This window comes from Meleagris gallopavo, chromosome 19 (genome assembly GCF_905368555.1).
Source record: "Meleagris gallopavo chromosome 19, MGAL_WU_HG_1.1, whole genome shotgun sequence".
Classification (NCBI taxonomy): Eukaryota; Metazoa; Chordata; class Aves; order Galliformes; family Phasianidae; genus Meleagris; species Meleagris gallopavo.
Genome location: NC_139422.1, coordinates 8751281 through 8776500, shown reverse-complemented (window position 1 = coordinate 8776500; position 25220 = coordinate 8751281). Strand labels below are relative to the sequence as shown.

The 25220-nt window shown below is 41.2% G+C and overlaps 1 protein-coding gene across 12 annotated transcripts in view; it reads right to left on the bottom strand.

Moving 5' to 3' along the window:
* The window catches only part of CRB2 (crumbs cell polarity complex component 2), a 69101-nt gene that overhangs the window by 35085 nt on the left and 8796 nt on the right, over window positions 1–25220 (bottom strand). Inside the window, exon 1 of one of the 12 annotated variants that reach the window (XM_003211356.5) lies at window positions 2941–3169. The exons of the other annotated variants lie outside the window; for them this stretch is intronic. Coding sequence (XP_003211404.2) covers window positions 2941–3013 — 73 coding nt within the window. The 5' untranslated portion in view covers window positions 3014–3169. Of the gene's footprint in view, window positions 1–2940; window positions 3170–25220 lie in introns of those variants that run through there. 12 annotated transcript variants of the gene reach the window in all.

Here is a 25220-nt window from a genome sequence, read left to right as displayed (position 1 = left end):
GCAGTTCCACACAACATTTACATGCCAAGTTTTTGGTATGGCAAAGCTTTTTCATGCCAAATATGCACAATAACTATTAGCATAAAATATTATGAAGAATATTTATAGACCTCAATCACTAGATCTTCATGAAGACAAGCATAAGATGTGACTCAGTTTCTCCCTGTGAAATATGCATAGTATTTCTCCCATCAAAGAAGCAGAATGCTGATTCCTGGCTCTCTCCCACCCAGCTTACCCAGTGAATTGCTGAAAGATGCCAAATGGTGAGCAGCAACAGTGCCAATATTATGGCCAGAGGCATTAACAGCATCAATCAGAAGTACCACTTCAGGGAATTAAACTTACTCTTAGCACAGAACAAATAGCCAGCTAGATCTTTTTCATTATCTGCTCAATGTTTTAACACACATCTGAAGATGTACCTTCTATTATCTCGCTTCTAATTCCTGGAGAAAGACACTAGTTATAAATAAATGTTTTATGATACAATTGAATATATTGCCACAGTAACCCTTTGATCGTCTGTTCTTAACACACTCCTTTATTTCCCCTTGATAAACACTCCTCCAAGCTAACTAACCTTCATGGCTTACACATTCTCTGATCTCTCAGCCATTTCCACAGATCAAATACAGAGACGGGGTTTCCTGTGTACTCAGTTAACCAAAATGAGTCATAAACTTTAATTTCCAATTCCTACTTCAATATGCTGACAATCAACAAAGTTGAAAAGATCATATTTCTTTGTTCCCAGGTTTAGAAGAAAGTGTGTGATTTAAACTGTCTGTATGTCTGAGCTAATCTCAAGAGCTTGCAGTAAAGCAGACACTGAGCCGCCCAAGAAAAGGTTTGTCTGCACGTGCTCTCCCAATAGGCATCCAAAGCATGTTCCAGGCCAAAGGTATTTGAGTTACTGTGCTTGCTGGGAAAACAGGAATGAGCAGATGCTTGGTTCTGTTCTCTAGAATCTACTCTGTTCTTTAGAACACGACAAATTAAGCTAAGAGCTATTCTGTTCATTACACAGAAAATTGCAGTGAAACTGGAATGGCATGCAGAGTCTGTTCCACTCCCTCTGGAGTTTATTTTAAACAACTGGAGATTGCGTGGGTCTGGAAGCAGAGTGCTCTTATGGTTACAGCTTGCAATTGACCATCCAGTCAACCAGAATTTTCTGAACACATTCTCAATAAATAACTTAAGCATCTTGGTGCTTCAACGACATTTATATTTAGCCAAATCAAAGTAACAGAAATAGTCATATGTCTCACAAGGGCAAGAAAAGGCATTTCCTTCCTCATGGCCTCAAAAGTCTACAGGTGCTACATAAACACCACCATTCAGTACAGCCACAATCAGGCAGAATTCCCCTTGCAAAATAGGAGAAGGCATAAAGACTGGAAAAGCGGCTTCCCTTCAGCTTCCCTGGCTGTACTGAGAGGCGTCACCCACCTGCTCTCCAAAAGGACATTCTCAGTAAATTACTGTTCCAGAAAAGAGTTTCACCCAAAAGCTGTGAGTGCAATGATCTAACAGCACAAATCCCCAAGACACCCAGCTCCCAGCAGCCCCATGCTGAGCAATACAGTAGGTGCAATGGGCCTTCCTTGCACAATACAAAACCACCGTAATTGCTTCACACTTCAAACCAGTAGCTATGGTTACTAGATACAAAAGACAATCCTACTGCTTCCCCATGGCCAGAGGAATTCCAGGCACTTGGAGCTCACACAAAGAAGCTGGTACAAGGGAAACAAAAAAGAATCCAGACTAAAAACAAAAACCAAAACCAGTCTGACTTTCATAGCCATAGTCAGACATAACCAGAGCAAAGTAAATTTAGGGAGGCTTCAGGAGAAAAAAAGACTGTGGGGAATAAAACGAAAGCTGACAACCTTATCCAACACTCAAAAAGGACCAACATCATCCAATACCATGAGAAAAACCCAAATTCAGTGTTTGGCAGGTATTAGCAGCAAGAAGGCACTTCAACAATATTTTTACCTTTCCTTTTTCACATCACTGATCACTGCTGAGTGGCAAACAAACAGGACTTTTACAGACAGGTATTGGCCACACAGTACTGACAAGATCAGGAGGAGGCCAGTTCCATCCCAATCATATTTCCAGTAAAAGGTTAGACACGTTCCTGACATGACCTTATAATCCCTAGATGACTAAAACAGATGTCTAGGCCCAGCAGATCTCCAGACACCTATTCCAGAAGAAACAAATCTCTTTCTTAGAGAGCCTAACAAATTGTATACAAGGGTCACTTCTGAAGCACAAAAGCACACTCACGTGAACTTGCAGAACCTCAATATGCTGAAGTATATCTTATGGGCTATAAAATAAGCTTTCAATGTGGAAATAACAATTAAAAGCAATCAGTTAACATAGTCTGTTACATCATCACTTCTTGTGCTTTCTTCAAAATTTCTAAGGGAATACTCATGCACTGTTTTCCTCCTCCACATTTTGTATCACAGATACCTGGCACGTGAGCATGTTGGTATACTCCCCTAGATACAACCCTCTTTTGCCTTGACATATCTCTAAAAGATACAGAATTGGAATAAAGCTCTGCGTTTCTTCTGTGCGGGCACAATGGTGAAATCCATAACTTTTCCGAGGAGAAAATATCAGCTGAGAACTTAATAACATGAAAGTGCACATACTTCCAGCTCTAGAGAATAAATTCATTCACACGTGCACAGGGAGAATGACAAAAGGAGACCAGAAATAAGTAGAGAGAAAAGCTTATCTACAACGGAATGCCTTTTATCTTCCTGATAAGAAATTTTCAGGCTCCATCTAATCATGAGGGTGACATTTTTTGTCAAGTTACCTTTACAACACAAGGGCAGATCATAGACTTGATCCAAAGTTACTTCATATTAGCCGGGTAAGAATTAGGCACAGAAGACAAAAACTTACCCCAAAATAAGAGGAAAAGTGGCAGCAGGAAAGCAGCATTGTATACCCTGGGTGTAGTTTTCTTTAATTCCATGACAAGCCTAAGAGTGGCTGTTCTAAAAACCTCAAGGGAGAAACAGTAGTTGCAAGCTACTGATTACCAGCTCTCCCTGCATCACGGACTTCAGAAAGTTTTCTCTACCCCAGGCACCCACTCCATACCCTTCCGAACTGGAGACTAGCACTAACACTGTGGACAGAGTCCCTGTTCACTTTGAAATGCTTTACTCATGTTCCTGGAACACAGAGAAAATGCTGCCTGGATCACATGGATTGAACTGCACAGGGCAGCACAAGCTGGATTTACAGGCACGGCAGCTGAAGCTCATCCATGCCCCCAGCCAGAAAAAAGTCCCAGGCTGTCAGAGGTAGCATGAAATTGTATAACTGGGAGAGTCACAGTATAAGGCAAAAAGAAAAACGGCTCCTCGGTATTTTCTCTGCTTTTTGAATTCCCACCACAGGAAAATCACTGCCGCTGGAGCTCAGAACTGTCCTGGGGACTGAGGGAGGGCTGAGGACCATTTCTAGGATGCAAGTTTCTATACAGTCACTACTTAAATTCCAGGTGAAGATCTTTAATAATTTTCCAAGAAAAGATGGCTTGTTCAAAGAGAAGAAAAGTCAAAAGACACAATAATCCCACTATTCATTCCAAAGAGCAGAGACATCAGCCTTCACTGCTCTCACCAGATGTGTGAACCCATAGGATACACAAACTCACAAAAGGTAAATGAACCCTCTTTTCTTAATTAAGGAACAAGTACAGAGATCAACAGAAGTACTTGAGTAACACAACAAACCAATCAGACCTCCACACCTACATGTGCTTAAGTTTTAGAAGTGGAAAAAATTGCCAGTGTCCATTGCCTTATGGGAGTCATTGGAAACAGAAGAGCTCACACTCAATTGTGACCTGCTAAGTATCTCTAAACCCACACCACAATTGGATTAAATTAACCCTAATGAGAATTACGTATATTGCCTCACCCCTCCACTGACAACTAAAAATAGAAGGCAGGTAAAATGCTATACAAATTCCTAGTTTAAAAAAAAGGGTGAGAATTGATGCAGACAGGCCTATACTGTTTACCTATTCCAGTGCTTCACTGGTTTCCTTCACTCCCACATTCTTAACAATACCTGTGCCAGACTTCAAAAGCAAGTGCAAAAACTGATGAAAACATAGTTCCACATTTTAGACAAGTTACATACTAAAGTATGGGCTCCTTCTCACAGGCATTCTGCTATTAAATAGAGAATACCAGAAATGGGCTCCAGCCACAAGATATGAAGAAGTAAAGAATTCAACAACGCCCAAAATAAGCTCAAATTCACACATATCTCCCCAATTTTAACTTGAAAACAGACGGTAATGTGCAACAGAATAAAGACACTTCCAAGTTGGTGCCAGTGCTAAAACTGAAAGTAAAAGTAGCTAAAAATCAGGAGAAGTCTCTCTTAGGGTCTTATGTGACATTTAGAAGGCACAAAGGTGAATGTGAAACTACAACAGTGGTTCAAACCTAGGTGTGAGGTTTCCCAGTGCTTTTGCTGTTATTCATGTGTTTGCTCACTGTGGAATCTTTTCTAGCAAGAAAAAAAAAAAACAAAAAACAAAGGCAATCACCTCCTAAGAACCTGATGAAAGCAGCAACAATCCTGCAATGAGCAATTCATCTCACCTTCACATCCTTACAGAACAGACAAAGGATGATGGGCCAATGCAGCGAAATGGATTATTACTACGTTGTTTCAACCTTCAGTGCAGAAGGCAGAACAGTAACAGCAGGAGCATTTTCACTAACAAAACACAGACACAAATGGTTTGGGTCACTAACCTGACTTGGAATGCTCCAAAGATGATATATCACGTGTTATCAGCCTTATCTGGACCACACTGTTCCCATCTCCATCTCTGGTGTCTTCAGTCTGTTTTCTCAAGATCAGCCTCGCTGAGCTTTTTTTGCCAGCTACCTCAGCCATCTGGAACTCATTTCTTTCTTTTTAGATTCTCATTTTGCTGTCAAGAACTTAACCAAGCACTGACACGTGCAGAACCTTTCTGCTCACAACTTTTTTTGCCTCACCTGGGTAAATTACACTGCTTACCTTTTTCCAGATCAAAGCACACTGGAAGAAACCACTCCTCTTCCTCCAACCCCTGACAGAGACCTGTTACATGCTACCAAGACTCAGAAAAGAGCAAACAGTTTAGCTGAGGCTGAACAACTAAGAAGGCCAAGAGAAGCATTATTGGTGTCTGGGTGTATTTGAGACAACGTCTCATGCAGCAGCTTCTTGTTCAAACATGCAGTTTTTACTCCAGAGCCTTTATCTAGTCTGCCAATGTAATGTTGATGGGTTCAAACCAATTGCTTATATGGTCATTTTATCAATAATATTATACCTGTAGGAACACTCTAATATTTTTGATGCTACCATTTCATGCATTTGTCACAACAGGGCTTGGATTTGAGCTACCTGGGAAATCACAGCAGAATGCGGTTCTCAGCCAAAGCCTTCCACAGATAGAGGTGTGACAATCTCACTGTACTGCTGCCAGATATTGTGAATTCTGCAGTGCAGAGTGTGTGAGGGAGGAAGATTCTTCTGAACAGGGTTAATTTATTCCCTACAGCCACTGTTATCATCTCCATGATACCTGCTGGGACTTACGGTTCATTTAGTGTCACTCTTTGCTCAAACTACTGAAATCTGCATGGGTCAAGATATTTTCTTTCATTATAGTAAATAAAATACCTTAGTTCGGTGCCTGCCTCCAAGAAAATTATAATTTAATTTTTCAACATTCACAACTGCAACTGTATGGGATTTTACCAGCATAAATGGCAGACCTCTTCTGTCCTGGGCCCTTGGGCTTACAAAAACCACTGCGGGTATTAACCAGCTTAGTCCAATTAAAGGACCTTAATGCAACTCTGCTAAGGCCCTGATTTGTTAGGCTTGACTACATTTGCAAAGAAAGAGCACAATTGGGTGGATTTGTTATCTAAAGAATAAGCTCCAAGTCCTTAGTCATCCTTGCTAAAGCCTCCCCCAAACCGGCCATGGATTGTACTACCTCTGCACTGCTGCAGTCCAACGTCACTATAATCTGTTCTTTAACATAGTATTAAAATTAGAGCCAAAGGACACAGCTGCTTTCGTCTGTGTAACACTCATTACGGGAGACTTAAGGACAGCAAAACAGCAAGGCTTCTATTCTCAGCTGGTAGGCAGGAAACTTTGCAAGCCGGAAATGCATGCCATGAAAATGGGGCAGCAGCAGGCAAGCTGGATTAGCAGAAAAGGGAGGGTGCAGGTTCGGGGTACCCAGCAGAACCTGTTTTCTACATTCTATACTCTCCTGCAAACTTTCTGGAAAGCAATCCTATTCATTTTTCTACAAACACTTCAGAATGGACCGCACAGCGAAGCACGTAAACAAAACAGTCAATGCTTTCCATTCTAACAACTACATATGCTTGCATGTACTGCACAGCTTTTCCTCACACAGGGGTTAAATAATATGCTAATGTTACAAATCACAGACAGAAGCTGGTAAGAATGCAGTTGTTCACACCTCCTGCCCTGCACACATACTGTACTGAGAGGGCCTCACCTGTCCCTCCCTACATTTCTGGAGCCTCACCACCAAACACAAATATTCCACTTTTCTGAACTGAACAAGAATCAAAATTTCCCCTTTTTTTTTCCTCCCTGTTTTCCCTGAGCATAATTAGGCACAACTCCATGTGACTGCAAACTTGGAACTAGGCAAGTTGTGCTATCTAAGAAAGAAGTTTCCAGTTCTACTCAAAACGATTCTGAGGAAAACAAATAAATAAGCCACGTCAGTACACTCTTCAGCTCTCAATCACAGCTGGAAAGTGCAGGATATATTCAAAAAGACCTCAGGTTTTGGAATTCTAAGCCTACAGACAGGCCAATTTCACAAACTCAAAGGTTCAAATACAGTTTGGTGATGTAATGCTTGAGGGTTCTCTGGGATCCAATCTCCCAAAATTTCCTCCTGTGAAAAACAGTTACCCTTACAACTCACATCACCAATTTTCCACTTGGCCACCAGATGTCCCTTCTGCACAGCACAAATTCACACAAAGACTACTGGGTGAGAACAGGAATTGAAAAAAAAGAATGTATTATACATCACCTGCGCTGCCAAACAAACACGACTAGAAGTATCCTGAAATGCAGGACTGTGCTAAGCAGCACCCTGAGCACTGTAAGGCCCACTGCACCATGCACACATCAGACAAGCCAAGAAAAAGCTTTGTCTGCAAGTCAAAACTTGGAAGTTGCTGCTAAAACGTGGCAAGAATCTGACATTTCCAGTCTCAAGACATCCTAATTACACTTCTTAGACATAATAAACTTCATCAATTACAGAGTATCTAGTATATGACATTGGTCAGTCTTGGACAACAGCAAAGAAACTGCTGCCAAAAGAAGACATCGGAGAAAGGCCGCTACTGCTTGCTGTGTAACAAGCGATTAGAAAAACACGAGGGACGGTCAGAATTCTGACCCAGACTCACTGTCCTGGAACACAATCATTATTTCATAGAAAATCACAGTGAAAAGGAAGAAGAGCAGTCCAGGAACACACAGACAGAACAAACATTTCTGTATGGGAGTTGCATAGGAACGCCCTGCGCGGACAAGGACTGAAGGCAGCGATGACGGCCGGCGGAGGTTGGCGGTGCCCCGCACTGCCCGGCCATCGGCGCCACCGCGCGGCACGCGGCTCCCCTGCAGGGAGCTGCAGCGCTGCACCAAAGAACGGCTCGTGTCTGCAGTGCAGCCGCAAACAAGGGAGAAAGTCTCAGAAATCCTGCTTTGACTGAGAAACTGGGACAACACCGAATCCTCTTAAGAGAAATGGCATCTTAAACAAATTTCTTCTAACCAGTTTTACCAGCAAATTCTGAGAAGACACCCTTTTGCCTGCAGACTGTCGGTCTGGAGTTAGGATTCGAGAGGACAAAACCTCAAGTCTGAAATCACCTGCTCTGCATCGCAATATCGGCCACACGTGCAGATCACTAAAACACGGCTCATTTCAGAATAGAGCTAGAACTATAACAAAAATATCCAGTACATGCAGAAAACCTTACAGCTTCTTCTTACGGCCTATGAGGCTGTTCACAGCACACGCAGTAAAGATGGAGCCAATCTCCTGCCAAGTTATCTCCAAGAGAAGTTGCAGAAGTCAGGCTCTAACCATGCATGCAGCCTTTGATCTCCCTGAAGCTCTGCTAGAGTTCTGCAGGTCAGCTTGGAGGCCCTTTGATCCTCTTCCGCTGCTCACAGCTGCCTCAGTGGAAGCCAGCCCCTTGCAGGAGCCTCTCTGGGCAGACGGCGCTCGCAGGAAGCAGCTCACTGACTGTCAGAGGTCCTGGGCAAAAGATTCAGCAAGTAAAATGCTGCGGCAGGAAGCAGCACAAGTCCAGGATGTTGCCTGAATCCAAGAGGGTTTTGAAGTTGTGTTGTGTATTTATTATGAGGTCTTTTTAACGCTGCTTTGGTCAAAATGCTCCAGTGCTTGCAAACGTCCCTTTTTACTGATGCGCGCTACTTAGAGAAAGGCTTTCTGGCCGCTCAGGGGGCAGTGCAGGGCCTTTTCTGATCTACCAGCCAAAAACCAGCATCGAGAGGCAACCCTCTAAATTAGCGTATGTTTGTTGAGACTGTCTGCATTGCTGGCAACCCTGGAGCCACGCTGGTCCCCATAGGGCACTTAACAGGCTTCAGGGGAAAAGCTAAATGCTCAGCCAGAACCAGCTGCCATCAGCAAAGCAAGGAGTACGTGGGTGATCCTCGCAGCGGAGCCCAGGGAGAAGGAGCCTCCTAATAACACAAAAGTTAGCACTCTGAAGGTCAACACAAGGGGAAAAAAGGGAATTTTGGAAATGCCCCCAGCTGGACCGAGATAACAAACACACATAGCTGCACTATGTGAGCACACACAGTGTGTTCTGAAGTAGTCCAGTCTCAGAGCCCTGTCGCATGCTGTATGCAGTGTGGACAGCATGGAAAGTACACCTCTGAAAACTGCAGAAACCAGCAGCACTGCCTCATTTGCCTTCCAGGCATAAACTCTGATCTCTCACAGCCATCATGCACACAGCAGGTTCTGTAATGAAGCCTCCACAAAACACTGGGCATGTTCACCACAGCAGGCAGTAAGACATAGAATGGATGCAGACCACAAATCAGCCAAATATCGAAGAATTTTCTCCAGGATGACAAAGATGTGGGGTTTGTTTTTGCGCATCTGCACCTTAATTCTGTTATTCTTGCACACTTAATTAGGTGTAACCCCTCAGTTCTTTTGAAAATAGCCTCGTTTGCTTCTAAATGCATACCTGGACAAGGGTGGGCTGAAGCTTTTAGGACATCAGCACTTCTTTCTCTGCCCTAAGGGAAGCTCTAGTTTATATTATTTCTCTTAGGGAAGATGGCTTGTGCACATTTTCTACATCATTTCTTCCAATAGTAGGCAAAGCAAGTTCCTGCTGAGCTTTTGCTAAAAGGTAATATTGATCTGCAAGAGAAGCATCTGAATCTTTAGCTCTGCTAACTGGTGAGCTGAATGTGCACATGAATTCATCAGTGTCTGAAACAACAACTCTGTGATGGATTCTGGAAAAAAAAAATGGAAGCAGCAGCAGAACACATCTGAAACAGAAGAGTCCATATATATATACAAGCACTCAGAAACTTACAGTATTAAGTGATGTCAGCAGATGAAAGCAAACACATGGGGAACTGCTTTCAACTTTTCCAACCTATTTCTGAACAAAGCCACAGGAACAGAAAACTGGTAAATCCTATTAAGAGCACAGTGATGGCTTCACCAAGAGTATAATTGTTTCAGTAAGAGCAAGAATATGCACCAAGGCAACTCTCTTAGCCAGAAATGCGTAATATTTTGCATACAAAATCCATCCAGAATGGATGGATCCAGAAGTTTCCCAAGAACTATTGCAAAGAACCTGGAAAGAATTCTAACATTTTAAATCAGATGTGCGATGCCAGTCCAGCCTTGCCATTCACCAACGATATATATCTCTGGAAAGAAACATGATAATTGACAGTTTATTGGAACACTATCCATTTCATCCCTGAGAAACTCCATTGCAACTAAGTCACCCCTATATTTATCACAGCAAGCAGCAGCATCTTGTATATTCAAAGAAGATTCCATGCCAAAGCCAATTTGCCAGAAAAATTAATTATGCTTGAATGCCTTTTGAAATGGACGTCACAAATCTGACAGTTTAAATTCTCATTTGCTTTGGGAGTGGGTGAATATACCAGCCTGGCTATACTGTTTGAGTACATGGTTGGGATGAATCTCTGCTTCCAATTCAGCTTTAGCTCCTCCTCTTTCTATTAAAGGACTTGACTTCAGAAAAATTTCCTTTCAGTATCTGTAACCAGAAAGCAAGCCAAAGTATAGATGGACGAGCTTCCTGTAATAGTAGAACAGTGGCAGAAAATTAATTTCACTGCATGGTATTTGGATCATTCTCTGGTTCTTTAGCTTTGCTAGCTTGTACATTCAGTGAGTCACAGATGTTTGGTAAGAGCCTGTCAATGCTTTTCAGAAAAAGCCTTTGGCTGAAAATGTAAACTCCATTTGATCCTAAATCTTTTTTTAATGCATGACTCTGAACCAAGGGACTTTGCATATTTCTGCTAGTCTCACTTCCAGAAGGTCAGGAGGGCAACGACTCTGGTGAAAATGGAATCTGAGAAGCAAGCAGAAAATCTCTTTAGATGTGTGTGTTCTGAGAAAAAGATAAAATCACTGTCACTTGGGTATATGAGACTAAGTGAGAATATCTTCAATTCTAGTTCTACCTCTCTGCAAAGCTTATTAAACCACAGGTTCCTTTTGCTTCTGTATTTTCTTTTATTCAGACCAGAAAACATAACATGAAGATTAAACATTACGCAGTGCCCAGGATTTCTGAGATTTAACAGATTCATTTGGTTTTAAAAGATACAAAGACCATCAGCAACACTACCAACTATTAGAGCTGTACAGTATTCCCTCCTGTAACCCAAGGCAAACAGAGACTTCCCTGAAACCTTGAATGAAATAATGACTACCTTGAGGGTTTTTTTTTTGTCAGACAGCTTTAACCCTAAGCAGCACTCAAGAGCGCACACTTATGTGAACGATCCAGCACTCTTACTATAGCAACTACCTTTCAATAATATATCAATAAGAAAAAAAATTAAAACCAAAACTAAAAGGCACAGGTGAAAACTAGGAATGTCAACACAGTGTTTTTCTACCCTGGAACAATTTCCTTTCTTTCATTCAGAGCAGTAAGAGGTTATGGCCTACAAATATGATTTTAAAATTGTGAATTCATTCTTGGCTATTAAATACTTCTTTGCAGCTGTATATTAATCCCATTTTCCTTGTTTACCTCCCCTCAGTCACTAGGCTCTACAGACAATTTCCCTTAAAATCATAAAGTTGACACTTTGTATTCCCACCACAAAGTTTCCACTGCAGTTAAAGCTATGGAGAAAGTCACAGCTCCTCCTCTTCACACTACTTTAAAGTACACCACCAGCCATGTCACAAGCCAGTAAAAACCACGACCTGCTGATTCTGCCCAGCAGAGAGCTTTGTCTCCTGTCTTTTTCTGATTTTTCAGAGTCAGTATGTCAGTGATGAGCACACCTTGTGGGCTGAGAGAATCTCACTGCTAGGCCAGAGCAAGTACCTACCATTCAGGGACCAGAAGAACTTCTTTGGGCAATGACTCAGGAATCACTGCAGCAGCAACAGACAGTGCTTCCCTGCTCACTCATCCACCTCAGCTGAAACTGAGACTTTGTGAGTAAAAAGAAGTCAGTAGAAACAAAGGAGTGAAATGGAATCTGTTATGTCAGTGACAACCAACCTGCCAGGTGTCAGGTGCCCAAGCCACAGAGCCCAGCCAAGGACAAAGTGGTCGTTCTCTATTAACTGTGGTGGGATGCTGGGAATTTTGAGCAGATGTTAATAGGATGAATACATACTAATTGTACAGTCTCAGAATGATAATGCCCCTGCACACCAAAAACATATTGATCTTCTGAAGCACACAGTTAGAACATCTAATAGCTCTAGTGGGAGCAGGGAAACACTCAGGGGACCTAAGGAAAAAAAAAAGCATGCAAAGATGCTATAAGACCGTACAGGTTTTATCAGTCAAAACAGCTGTGGGGCACGTAGGGAAGTCATGCTACTGCACATACAGACACGAATGTGAAAGGAAAAATGAATGTACAGAACTTGTAAGATTCTAACGGCTCTAAAACATTTCTTCTAGGTATTATGTTAGAACCAGGAAGAGACTAAAGAGGGAAAAAATCCACACAGCACAGTTCTGCTGGAGCAAAACTGTGGGGGAGGAAAAAAAAAAAAAAAACCAACAAACAAAACAAGAAAACACACAGAGAATGATGCAGATGCTGCTCAAAAACAAAATCATAGGGAAATTCTATTTTAATAACCTTGGCTGTTATTAGTAATGCAAATCACGCCTTTGTTCTAAAAAGAAATCTAATTTCTAACCTACAGTGTCTTTTTCAAGTGCAGCACATTTGAAAGCTGCTTTATAAACAAGGACTGTATAGCCAGAAAACTTAATTCATTCTCTTTGCTTTGGTAATTAGTTCAGCATTACACATGCTCTCAAAAGTGAAATGCTGTCCTCCATTTTGCACTAGAGAGCCAAATGGTCCAGCAGTACATACTCTCTGCTCCACAGTTCTTACCCTATTTGTTTTCTTCACCTCACAAAAGGACACAGCTTTTGAAGGAGAGTGAAACTCCAGGATGACCAGACTGCACAGCACCTGTTTGTTCACAGGTGTTTCTCATTCCTGTTAGCTACACATCAGACTAAGCTGTACTAATAGAAAGACCATTGTAAAGTTGACTCTGAGCAGCGCCACCATAACAGCATAACATAATCTAAGAGCTCTGGTCAATAGCATTATATATCCATGGAACCACTGAGGACATTAAGCAAACACTTTGAAGAGATGAGAAAAGATTCCAGTTGTCCTGAGCTTCCCATTCTCTGACCACAAAACCACACTCTCATATCAAATGGGGAACGAAACTCAAGAGACATTTTAATCCTGCACCCCTGCTCTAATTAATAATCTTCCCTATCAATATTTGATGCAGTTGTTACTGTGCCTCCTCTCACTATTACACTTTTCATAAAATGCTCTGAATTATGCTGATCTGTAGCAATGTAATAGCAAAGTACTCCTTCCAAGGTAGTACAGGTAGAAATCATGGCATCTCCTTTCCTAACACAGTTCTTGCCAGAATCCCATTTTGTGATTGCTCTATGAGATGGCAGCTGTAGCATATGCAATCAGGCAATCAGGTAACAACTTGTGAAAAGATACTTGGACTCAGCTCCAAATGAGGCCCTGCTTCCTTCCCTGGCCTGCTAGACTGCCATTTTATGGGGAAAAAAAAAATTGTATCCCAAAAAATGTATCAACGCATGGATGCTGAGCACAACAGAGGGCAGCTGTTGTGTGTACTGGCATGGAGAGCCATAATTAATATGGTACAAAATGATGACAAGAAAAGCCTACTTATTTTTTGCAAATTAAAGCACTGAGGAAAAGGTGTGGATTACACTGTGCTAAATGTAACAGAAATGCCCACTCATCATCATACAGCCTTCATGTCACACAAACTTACTTTGATACGTACATGACTGTGTGCACAACATATCATGGTTCCATTTCCACAGGTTAAGAGCAACCTGCTGCTACCAATGGCTCACTGTTACAGTTCCACAAGAGCACTGCCTCTCTGCTTTGCACGCAGAACTGCAAATGCAGTAACTCCCCAAACAGATGTTGCTAATATGATCAAGAATATTAATTCAACAATTAAAAGTGCTTAAACTGGTGATAATTACTTAGGCAAAGGGCAGCTCAAGAACAATTGCATGCAACTACATGACAAGTAAAGCATTCTCTAGTCCAACTCTCACCATTTACAATGTAGAAGCCTCTTCAGAAAATAAAACCCATGGGCAAAATTCTCTATTAATGCAGAATCATTAAGTTTGGTTCCTGCTGCTGAAGAACTGAGACACAGGGAAAGGCAGTACAAACTCATGGAAATGGAACAGGCTTTTACTATACATTCTTCAGTCTTTCATTTCCAAACATTCTCTTTTTCATCTATAAGGGATCTTATTTAAAACAAGGAGAAGTACAACAAACGTGTAAGAGAATAACAACCTTCTGATAGAAGAGAAGCTCTTGTAGAAGCGCTGTACATATTTTGGTGCTACCCAGTTTGCCATCTTCACAGGACAACTATTCTCACAGCAGAGGAAGGGTCTGAGGCCAGACTCAGACCAAAACGTTTTGGCAGCTTTAGCTGGTGGAACATAAAGTTGAGATACTAAAATGAGAAGATTAAAAGAAAAGTAAGAAAGAAACGTTGAAGTTTTCACAGAACAAGGGATAGAAAACAACATACCTGCTTGTTACTGAATGTCTTCTACACTTACCATCTGACTCAAAGCCCAGTGAAGTAAAGATCTCTAGCAATTACAGTTCAGGCACACCAAGATGACACTGCTAGGAAGCTCAGTCCTTCCATGTTTCAGAAGGCTATGATAAATGTTATACTGCCAATGTTTGTAAAAATTAGAGAAATCCTGAACAAGACTTGCCCAATGCACTAGAAATACAACATAATGTAAGCTTTGTGGGAACTTTTAATCTCATCTGTTGTATTTTTAAAGAAAGACGTGATTGCATTTTATTTTTTTCACAGGAATGATACAAGTACAGTACAGCAAACAGATGGAGGTGTCAGAAGTGAAGTGTGAAAAAGAAAAAAAGTGAGAGTCCCACTGCTGGAGATTATCATGCTGTGCATGCTGTGAAGTCCTGCTTGTACCGATCTGTCAGAAACATGGCTCAACTCCCACAGGCTGGGATAAGCAACGGGATAAGCAGAAGTCCTTAACCTAGAGACAAACGATCCCCAGGGATGGACGGGCTCACCACACCACTAAGCAAGGCACGCTGCAGAACTGGACGTGCCAATAACTGCATGCAGCAGAGCAGCAGCCTGTAGCCTAATGGCCTGGTGTCACAATCAGCTCTGCCATGACAGTGGGTACATGAGCATTCATGCAAATTCTGAGCTCTTGAAAACCATCAGGTGACAAAAGTAACACTTTAGCCTCTTTTTTTTCCCCCCACTTATCAAAATAGTATAGAAAGTACAGAAGATGAAACGTCCCACAAGCAGAAGGAAAGAAATAACTAGATGTTATCAACACAATGGAAAAGGCTTAATCATAACCATGCGAACTATCAAAGGCTATGGATCACCATCATGAAATACACAAGGAAGTTTTAACTGAGAACTACAGACTCTGAGGGAAGTACTGCTTCATCTACTAAAAATGTTAACGATATGGTAAAATTTAGTCTTTTTGACAGGATGTCCTTTGCTAAACCACTCTAAATGGTCACCTGTTCAGCTAAAGCAGAAGCTTTTTCTGCTACATGACATAAAAAGGACATTAATTTTTCAGTTCTGCTTTTGAAGGATGTTTCAGGTATTGATTTTACCTCGTGCTCAACATAATTGATGCTTTCTTCATAGCTACTAATCTTCTGGTGCTCAAAGCAGAGAGAGACAGCATTTTCCACATTTTCATGAAGTCTCTGAACAGTTTTGCTTGTTTTAAAACACAGTGTTCTTTGAACAGATCTTCAAAATGTGAATCTTTTTCTGTTCATCAGTGTCTCTTGGGGCCCTGAGTGGGTTGTGATAGCACAGACAGTAGTTACTCAAAATAGTCTGTACCCAATCACTTTGCTTGATGATGATTAAATACATAAAATGCTATTCATCCAGTGTTTGAAACAAAAAGGCCTAGGGCACCTAAGAAAAGCCATCCTTACAGAGCACTGTTCCCAGACCAACCAATGAGAAGTACTCTAATGGCACCCTGTCACAAGCCACTACTCTTTATAAAGAGAAGAAAACCAGAACAGAAAAGAATTGTAAGAAAGTTCAAGAGGTAAGACTTTCTTTTTTTAAAAAACTTTTTACTTCACATGTAAGACAATCTTAGTTGTAGAGCAGCATAAGAAAACAGATGTCATACAAGCTCTTATTAAAAACAGTCCCTACTTTTCCAATGCTCTGAAGGAAAAGACAAACAAACGCACAGGCAAGGCAAACACCATCTCAGGCTCCCCAGGTATTTTAAATATACAAAAGTAAATGTGGCTTTATACTCCTTTAATTATGCATTGCATCTGAATTATGAATTGAACAGAGAGCATAGAGGAATTCTGGTGGAAAGAAACAGCACTGTGCAGTAACGTTTCCTCGCCCAGGATAAGACATAAATGTGCCCTACAGAGGTTCACCCTAGTTGAAATGAGCACTACCATTCCCAGACAGAGTCTGCACATCCATTCTCACTGCAAGAAATCTACCATAGCCCTCTCAGAAGAACATTTACTCTGCTAGCAAGCAAAAACTTCCTCCTGTATCCTACTGAACACCTTTTTGGATCAAGAACTGTTAAAGAATAACATAATACATTGGTACTTAAGTACTGTGTTCAGTGTTGGGCCGCCCACTACAAGACAGACATCACAGCCCTAAAGTGTGTCCAGAGAAGGGCAGCGGAGCTGTGAGGGGTCTGGAGCACAAGTGTGATGGGGAGCAGCTGAGGGAGCTGGGATGGGTCAGTGTGGAGAAGAGGAGACATCACTGCTCTCTACAGCTCCTGAAAGGAGGTGGTGGTGAGGTGATATCAACTTCTGCCTATAAGGAATATATTCATACACAAATGGTTCATTTAGATAAAGACTCCTATATCCATTCCATCCTTAATCCTGTCCCCTTCTTTCTTTCTTTCTTCTTGAGTGTTCTTCATTTTAAACATATAGTTGTATATCACACATAAATACTTTTTAGAGAATTGGTAGTAGAGAAATGATTAATTCTGTGAGATAGCTTCTAAGGTAGGTTTGTCTTGCTCTTTCCAGCAAGCACACATCAACAAGAAATGTGCTCCCCCACCCTGCTACCTCTTTAGATTAGGCCTGCACCTTGTACCAGGAGAAATGTGGATTTTGTTTTGCTTTGAGAAAAATATTCTGAAAATACAGATCTACTTTTGTATTAAGAACCTTTCTGCTTTTGTCTTTTACTTTGCACAACGTCCTCCTTCCCTTGAAACCACGCAGGCAGGCTTTGCTGCCAGACCTCCTCTGGCCGGGCCAGTGGCAGGCAGTGCCATCTAACTGCCACTTGGTGGCAGAGCCTAAATACCAGAATCACATTTCCAGATCCCAAAAACGCATCATGCACACTTACTCTCTGCTCAAGGTGATTCTGAAGATCACATCTTGCTACCTCATTAATTATTACACATTTATTAACAAAGATACAAACAAACTTTTTTTTTTCCAATTAATCACTTTGAGTTTTAGTAGAATAAGCAGAATTAGCTTGGGGGTTTGTGAATTCAACATATTCATTTTCTGTTTCCTTTCTGTGGCATCATGTCTCACAAGTTAAAACATCAAACAGTAGCAGCTACCTTTTTAAAAGAAAAAGCACAAGGAGTACTGACCTATCAAGCTATTTGCTTGAAGCAAAAATGAATTTTAGTGCAGTAATCAAATTAAGCTTGTTCTACACTCCTCTTCTAAAGGCATCATGTCTAATCTTTAAGTCTTTAGCAGATAACTCAATTACTATTTTATTTAGAGCAACTCTAAACACAGTATATGTTACGTTGCGTGATTTCTTTCTCAACGTGAATAAACGATGGTCCACAAACAGATGCTTCTTACTGTCTACTTCATGAACCCTAGCTTATCATCCCACTTCTGAAGAAGCAGCATCTTCTATTCCTCACATGCTGCAACAGCTCTGATTCTATGGCCACAACCTTCCTCTCCATGAGGGGGGAAAGCTCACGACTTCGGCACCTCTGCCCAACACAGCACTAAACTGTAAGAGCCAGCCAAAAGAAACAGCTCTTGTTCAAGCCACGGGGACCTATCTGAGCTAACACAGCATTTCCCTTCCTATGTGTTCTCCCCTCTTTGTTTCAAAATCTTTTCAAAACTATCATAACACTGAAAGCCTCAGAAATACATAGACCAGTAACCATCCTTTTTATCTATAAAGGAAAGGAAATGGAGAATTCACATCTGCAGAAGGATAGGGCTGAACACTATGAGCAGACTTGATGCCTAGCCTTGGCCACAACGCACTTTCTGCTGCCTACAAATGTGGTACCTCAACCTTTACTCCTTTCTGCCCACATCTCCAACCCCATAATAATTCTAATGTCAGCCAGAGAAAGTCACACACACAGTTGCAGAACATTCCTGCTGCCGCGCTCCAAACCTCAATGCTTCCCACTAGACAATATTTAGTGAAGCAGGATTAGGAACGAGGCTCTTTAAGGGCAAGTAATTTTTATCAACTGTTTTTTTCTGACAAGAAACTTGGTACAGATTGTACGAGTTGAAATTTAGGACAGAGTTTATAAACCACAGGCATTTAACCTCAGCAATAAATATCTCAACCCCTGAAAAATGATCATTTCACCTACCCATAGCAGTTATTGTTTGTTTAGCCCACACAAGAAAACTCTAATCTGGAAACACTGGCATAATTAAAGATTATTTCAGAATAAACAATTTCATAAAACTGAGATTGAACTTCATCTAGCAGGCTTAGCAGGTTAGCCAGGCTGGCTCTATGCACACCAGCTGCAAATCATCAAATAGGAGCACTCTATTTACAATGCATGCATTAATCCAAATATTCTGGGTCTCTCTGACACACTAAGAGATCACAGAGCAGAGCACGAATGCATGGAGATGCTTTGGAAGGGGTAACTTTCAGGCTGTAGAGCAATTATTGCTGCTACTGAAGATTTATTAGCTTTCCAAATAAATATGAGTTTAAAAAAAAACAGAGCAGACAGTAACTGTGTACACACAAGAGAGAAACCAACTGTTTTGCATAACTTACAAATTCTCAGCAGAAGTAGTTACTGCAGAGATTAAATGTATTACATATCAAACTTCCATTAATCCAGAGCTATGTCACTTGGAACATTACTTTTTCATCCATTACATTAATATTTTCCAAATCTAAGTCACATCACAGTGATGAAATCCCCATTCACCTCTTCTTTCAGCACAGGTGAGGAGTTACATAACTGGTATCCCATCATATACTCAGCCCTACTTACATTTGAGTTTTCCAGCCCATACATCTACTCCTGCTTCCAGAAACACGTCTGGTTCTAGAATTCCTCCTCCCCCATTCAGGAGTCTTCAAAGTAATCTTTTATGCCAACAATGAGACATCCCAGAGTCTTCATTCAGTTCAAAGACGTCCAGACAAATACATCCTGATCATTACACCCACAAACTTAACTACACACTCAACACCTCTGCACTTTTTTCATAGGTACTATTTGATAAATTTAGCAGACCTACATTTCCTGAAGAAGACACTAAAAATAAACATCAATGTCAGACCACTACCTACTGCAAAAAAGTGGAGAACCATCAAATATCGGTCTAGACCATCCTTGCTTCCCTTATTTACTGTAATGCTTCACAGGTGCATGCTAATTCCCTCTGCACAACACTTCATACACCTCATGCTACACTCAACGCTTTTTGTACTCAACACATTTTGCACATTTCATACATACACTTTCTGTACTTTCTGTACATACACAATAACATTCTGCTATTGTGAACACAAGTTGTCAAGAGGCACCCTGCTATTGTTACCAAAAAACCATGACAGTAAATAAACGCCGCAGCAAAGTGAAGATACCAGGGCAGTGACAACACGGCAGCCCTGCGGACTCCGCTGCCCTGATACGACTCAGCTCAGAAGCAGTCGGTGTTTTTCCCAGTAGAATTTAGGTTCTGTGGAGGCATTTGCTAGTCTGGCCATCTGTAAAAGTTCCTTTGTGAGTTGCTGTAGCTCTTTCCTTCAACAGACCTTCACAAAAACTGCAGAACATCCCTGTATTTTTATACCAGCAGTTTCACCACGTCAGCCAAACAGATTTTCCAGTTTCTGCTACAGCACTGATAAAGCTCCCGATAGCACAGTACACTTCAATTCTGCTCTATTGCAGGCCTGTATTCATTAGTTTGGACTATTTCCTACATTCGTTTCCTACACTGTGGACTCTTCTGCTTTTCACATACTTAAACACTTAAGTTTTGCTAAAGCATCTTTTGATTTTCATTTCTCCCTGGTTTTTGCTGTATTAGACACAAAAGCTATGCAGCTTTAAAAAAAAGCAAGTAAATGCCCTCAGAATGGCTCAACTGCACACCAGATGGTACGTGGCCCTGGAACACAGGCCCTGCTCATTGTAATGCTACCTGCTGAGCACAGCCACCAGCATTCAGAGCATTATAAAAAGGGCATTACTGTAACAATGACAAAGACTGAGCACTACAGTGCAGTGTCTAAATGAGCAACACATACTATGGTATTTGGAGACTGACAGTTCAGGTATTTTGTGTTTTTTAACCACATTTCATCACCCTTCGAATAAGAGAATGCCTGAATTAATTGGAGAGTTGTTTCTGAGAAAGCAGAGTATATGATTTCAAGTCTTTTTCCAAAAAGCATGCATGGGTGCCTCTGAAGACCAATGTGATGACAAACCTTCTAAAAAGAAGAACTGAGAAGATCAATCTATACTTGCTTAGAAATCATTTTACCCTTACAGGATTTGAACTATAATTAGAATGCTGATGACCTGTCAGAACAGAGACCGAAGTAGAATGATAGAGAGAACGGAACAGCTTTCAGGATAGAGATAAGTCACAATGGGCAAACCTCTGGAACCAGATCTTTCCAAGTTTTAGAACACTACAAAAATAAAAACAGAAGATTCTACAGAGAAAAAAAAAAAAAAGTTAATTAAAAGAAACGAAATCAGCCCATGCTACGTACTTTCACTCTTTCCCTTTAAATTTTCCACAGGACATTGTTTTTTTAGCTGCTAATTCTGTGACCTTGCTGGAAGTCACCAAGCCAGAGATCAATTAGCGAGCACAGAACAGAGAAGCAGCACTGACTGCATTCTGCTTGTCCCCTGGGAAGAGCAGCTATGCTTCAGGGTAAACCTGGAAGATTGTTATCCAGTTGGAGTGCTGATACGCAGGCTGCTTACTAACTGCGAGATGCAAAAAGCAGCAGGACTGAGAGGAAACAGGAAAGTCTCCTTTTTCCACTGTGTCACCATTTAAAATTTTCCAGTAATCTGAAAATAGTTTAATTTTACATACAGTGAAAATGGAGACATCTAGTGTCATACAACAGAACCCACGCTGGTTTCAAACTTAGGAGTGTTAGTTGTGCCCATAAGAAATTATCCTTTTCAAGTGTGCTCTTCACACATCCAATTTAGTCACTTATAAAACTTGGGAAAAGTTAGTCTGTAAAGATTAATTGTGAATACGCAGACAGAAATTAAAGGAAATCTTTAATGAATTTAAGAAGAGCTTCCCTGGGTTTTATTAGCAAAGGAAGAGAAACGTTATCAGCAACATTTAAGCATGATTGAAACACCAATCGTCTTCAACACACTTTAAAAAGCACGCTGCTCTGGCTTGAAAGAGGAATATGCCTTATAAGGGATGGAATTTCTTTAAACAAAAAAAATACAAATAACACAATAGCAAACCACCAATCAACCAGCAGCCAATCTAATTTGTTCTAGTAGTACTGAAGCACTGAAGTTAAGCAGAACGTGATTCTTCTCCATTATATGGATCTTGTAGGAATTTGTAACCCAAAGAGGTACCAAAAGCATTTTCAAGCAAGGTGTGTAAACTCTCAGATCACCAGTGCCCCCTATTTCCTAGATAGGATGAACCAAAACCCAGAATGATGGAGATTCTCCCTGTGCCACCAACCAGGTACACGTGCCCAAACCACCACACGTGCTGACACACAGCTCTTTGAATCCACTTCAGAGCTCCTGCACCCACAGCAACCTCTATGTTACGATTTCTCCTTCAGACAGGAGATTCTAAAGCAGAGAATCTGGAAGAACTTTGATGTCGTTTCTGCACCTACCAAAAGCTGCTGTTTTGTTTGTTTTACACCACAAGTAAAAGACCACACAGAAAAGAAGAGAGACTTTCAGAAGTGTCAGAAGCTAGGAAAAATGGTAGGTAGTATTTTGCAAGTCTGCTGAAGTGGTTTATCCCAGGCAATGGGATCTCATCTCCAACAAATCTTGAGTAAATTGTTGGTTACTGGTCTCGTTCTCAATCCCGCAGTACAGATTACCTCAACCACAGGGCAGTGATCGCCTTAAGGAAACTCCATCATTTGCCAGCTACTGCAACGCTGTCTGTGTAGTTCTCTGCTCTGTACAGACTCTCGGAAGGAACATGAGACATCAATAGTTCTTAAATAAGTAATTAGAGGAGCTAAAATCGTTTAGATTATCAAATAGCAAGTGGGACAAATAAAAAGTCACAGCTCCATTAACACGTACATTTAATACAGATTTTTATATATAAATTTCATTTTTTTTTGTTGAGTTAAACGATAGGCCACAGATGAAACATAAGATGCAGAAACAGGCACCTGCCTCCCTGCTTTACCCCATTACAAAGACAACTTGTCTTACTTTAAACTCTTTTACTCTCTTTTCTCAGGGTTGGCCTTCAGCTGCAGCTTCCTCAGCCTAAGCAGGGAAATTGGTCTTCTGTGTTGTCAAGTATTTCATTCACTTATTTCTGGACTCCTACTTACCCCCGTATCTTACACAGTGGCTCCACACTCCACATCTGCATAGGCATCTGCTTCCTCCAAACAACTTTCTCAACCCATTTCTTGTTGAAAGACTCTACACCACAGCTGATTACAGCCTTCTGAAACTAAGGACTTAACACGGCCACTTCAGGCCTGCATTGAGCAGGTAAATCCTCGGAGTTTCTTTGCTACTCTAAGATTGCCATGAGAGTATTTTTTTCTACCAAACACTTCGGGCTGCTGAGGGGATCATCTTTACAGACTGGGCTCAACTTTCCCTTAAAGGGGAAATCTGATATGCTTCAAAATTGATAGTCAGCACTTCAGTCTACATAACTCATATGGCACAGACACACAAATCTTGCTGCTGTTACAGCAGCACAACAGCTCACTTGCTAGAAAAGGCCGAATGAAACCTGCAGTTACTGCATATCCTGCATAATGTCTTGGCATAACAAAGTTTTTAAAAATTGAAGGTATACACCTAATGCCAGGAGTATGATCTGTACATGCTGCAGATCTGTTTCCCATTTACCACCTTCATCTGACAATACCAGGTAGTTAAGAAGCAGCATACAAAGTACTCGGGGTAAAGATTTTGAAAGCTTACTTTGAGTTCATACAGCACAAGGAATGGAGCAGGTTAATGCCAAAGAGACAAAATAGAGTACAAAGTCTTCTCCCGTGGTTCTGGTTAGAGGCTCTGCCAATATCCGTTTGTTAGATACAGTTTTCAGCATCCTGGACCACATCTGTTCAGCTACTCAGAAACAAGCAGACATCAGAACTAACGACTGCTCTGCCCCCATGCTGAGCTACTGGATTTGGGCAGCACCACGTTCAGGGAGCACTCAGAACAGCTTCATTAAGGGCAGGACTTCATACTAAGGATATAGCTCAGGTACGTTTTCCAAATGCCAGTGAGTTCTTGTTATAGTCTCACAATTGTTTTAAATGATGTTACAAAACTACTGCTTTATAACCACAGTTCTCATTACAGCAAAAATTTTAGACCAGATTTCTGACCATGGTTCAAAGCTTTTTATTTCCATCTGGTAACTACTTTTATTCCTAAGAGTTCCTCATTTTCTGTTGACGAAAATGAATCTTGGCAAAAGATTTTTACTCCCTTTTTATTTTTTTAATGACTATCTCGCCAGCTGCAGTCACATGAACTCTGACTCCCATTCTAGGCTTCAGGGTCACTGATGGACACTCAGCTATTGCTTTCATCAAAATACAGACCATAGACAAAACCAGATACAGGCAGGAGAAAACATGCAGTTACAAAACAAAGGAGCAAAACCAAAACTTTTTGTACCAGACAGACTGAAAGCAGAAAGAAAATCAGCACTTAAGAACGAAAAAGCCTACTCACTGCTGATGCTCCGTACAACACCCGCAGAGATGGAAGCTGGGTTTATTTTTGATAGGAGCACAAACATTAAAGATAGTCCAAAAGTATTCAGAAAAATATGGGTGCAGTACAAAGGCTTGTGCGATGAGAGATAGTTTGCTTTTAATCTTGACCTGGAAAACCTTTTCTATGACAGGGCCTCTTTCCAGTGGAGTCGCAGTCCTGTCTCGTTACTCTGATTATCAGTGATAAAAAGGCCACCCAAGCTGCTGCTACTTTGGAACAATGACAGCTTTTCAATCCTAAACTCCAAAGGAAAACAAAAACAAAATCAAAGCCAACATCAAACCAAGGGGCAGCACTGCGCTCCTGTCTTCCTTCCTCCTGTTCCATCATGCAGTATCCCTCACAAACGTATAATCATTCTTCTAGAAAGCCATAAATCCTCCTTCATGTATACATGGAAGTATTTCTCCTTGTATGCAGTAGGTGAAAGCACCTCCTTTCACAAGAAGAGACAAATGTTAAACTTGGATCACATAATGCTCCATTTCCCAAAGGAGAGATGTTAAGGATCAGGACATTTCAGGTGATCATTTAGGGCCCCACTATTATTACAGATTTTAATTAAAGGCTTTTTTAAGGTTAGCAATATTGTTTGTTTCCAGCACAGCCTATCACGTGAGAAGTGCTCTGCTGGGTCAGATCACCCTCGTGTGGCAGTGTGTCTGAAAGCAGTAGCAGATGTCACCTGGAGAAAGCATGGGAGCCGGGGCATCTGCTAGGGCACGTTCTCTGTTTTACCCTCAGTCTGCAATTGTTGCATTAGTGATGTTAGAGGGTGTGAAATCAGAAATTACTGCTTCTGACTTCCCTTTCTGTAGGCACTGACATCATAACACCAGCAAGAATTTACTAAATTCCACCAACTTACAGGAACACTTTCAGACAGGAATAATTATTTTTTCTTCCACACTGACATGTTTCCCA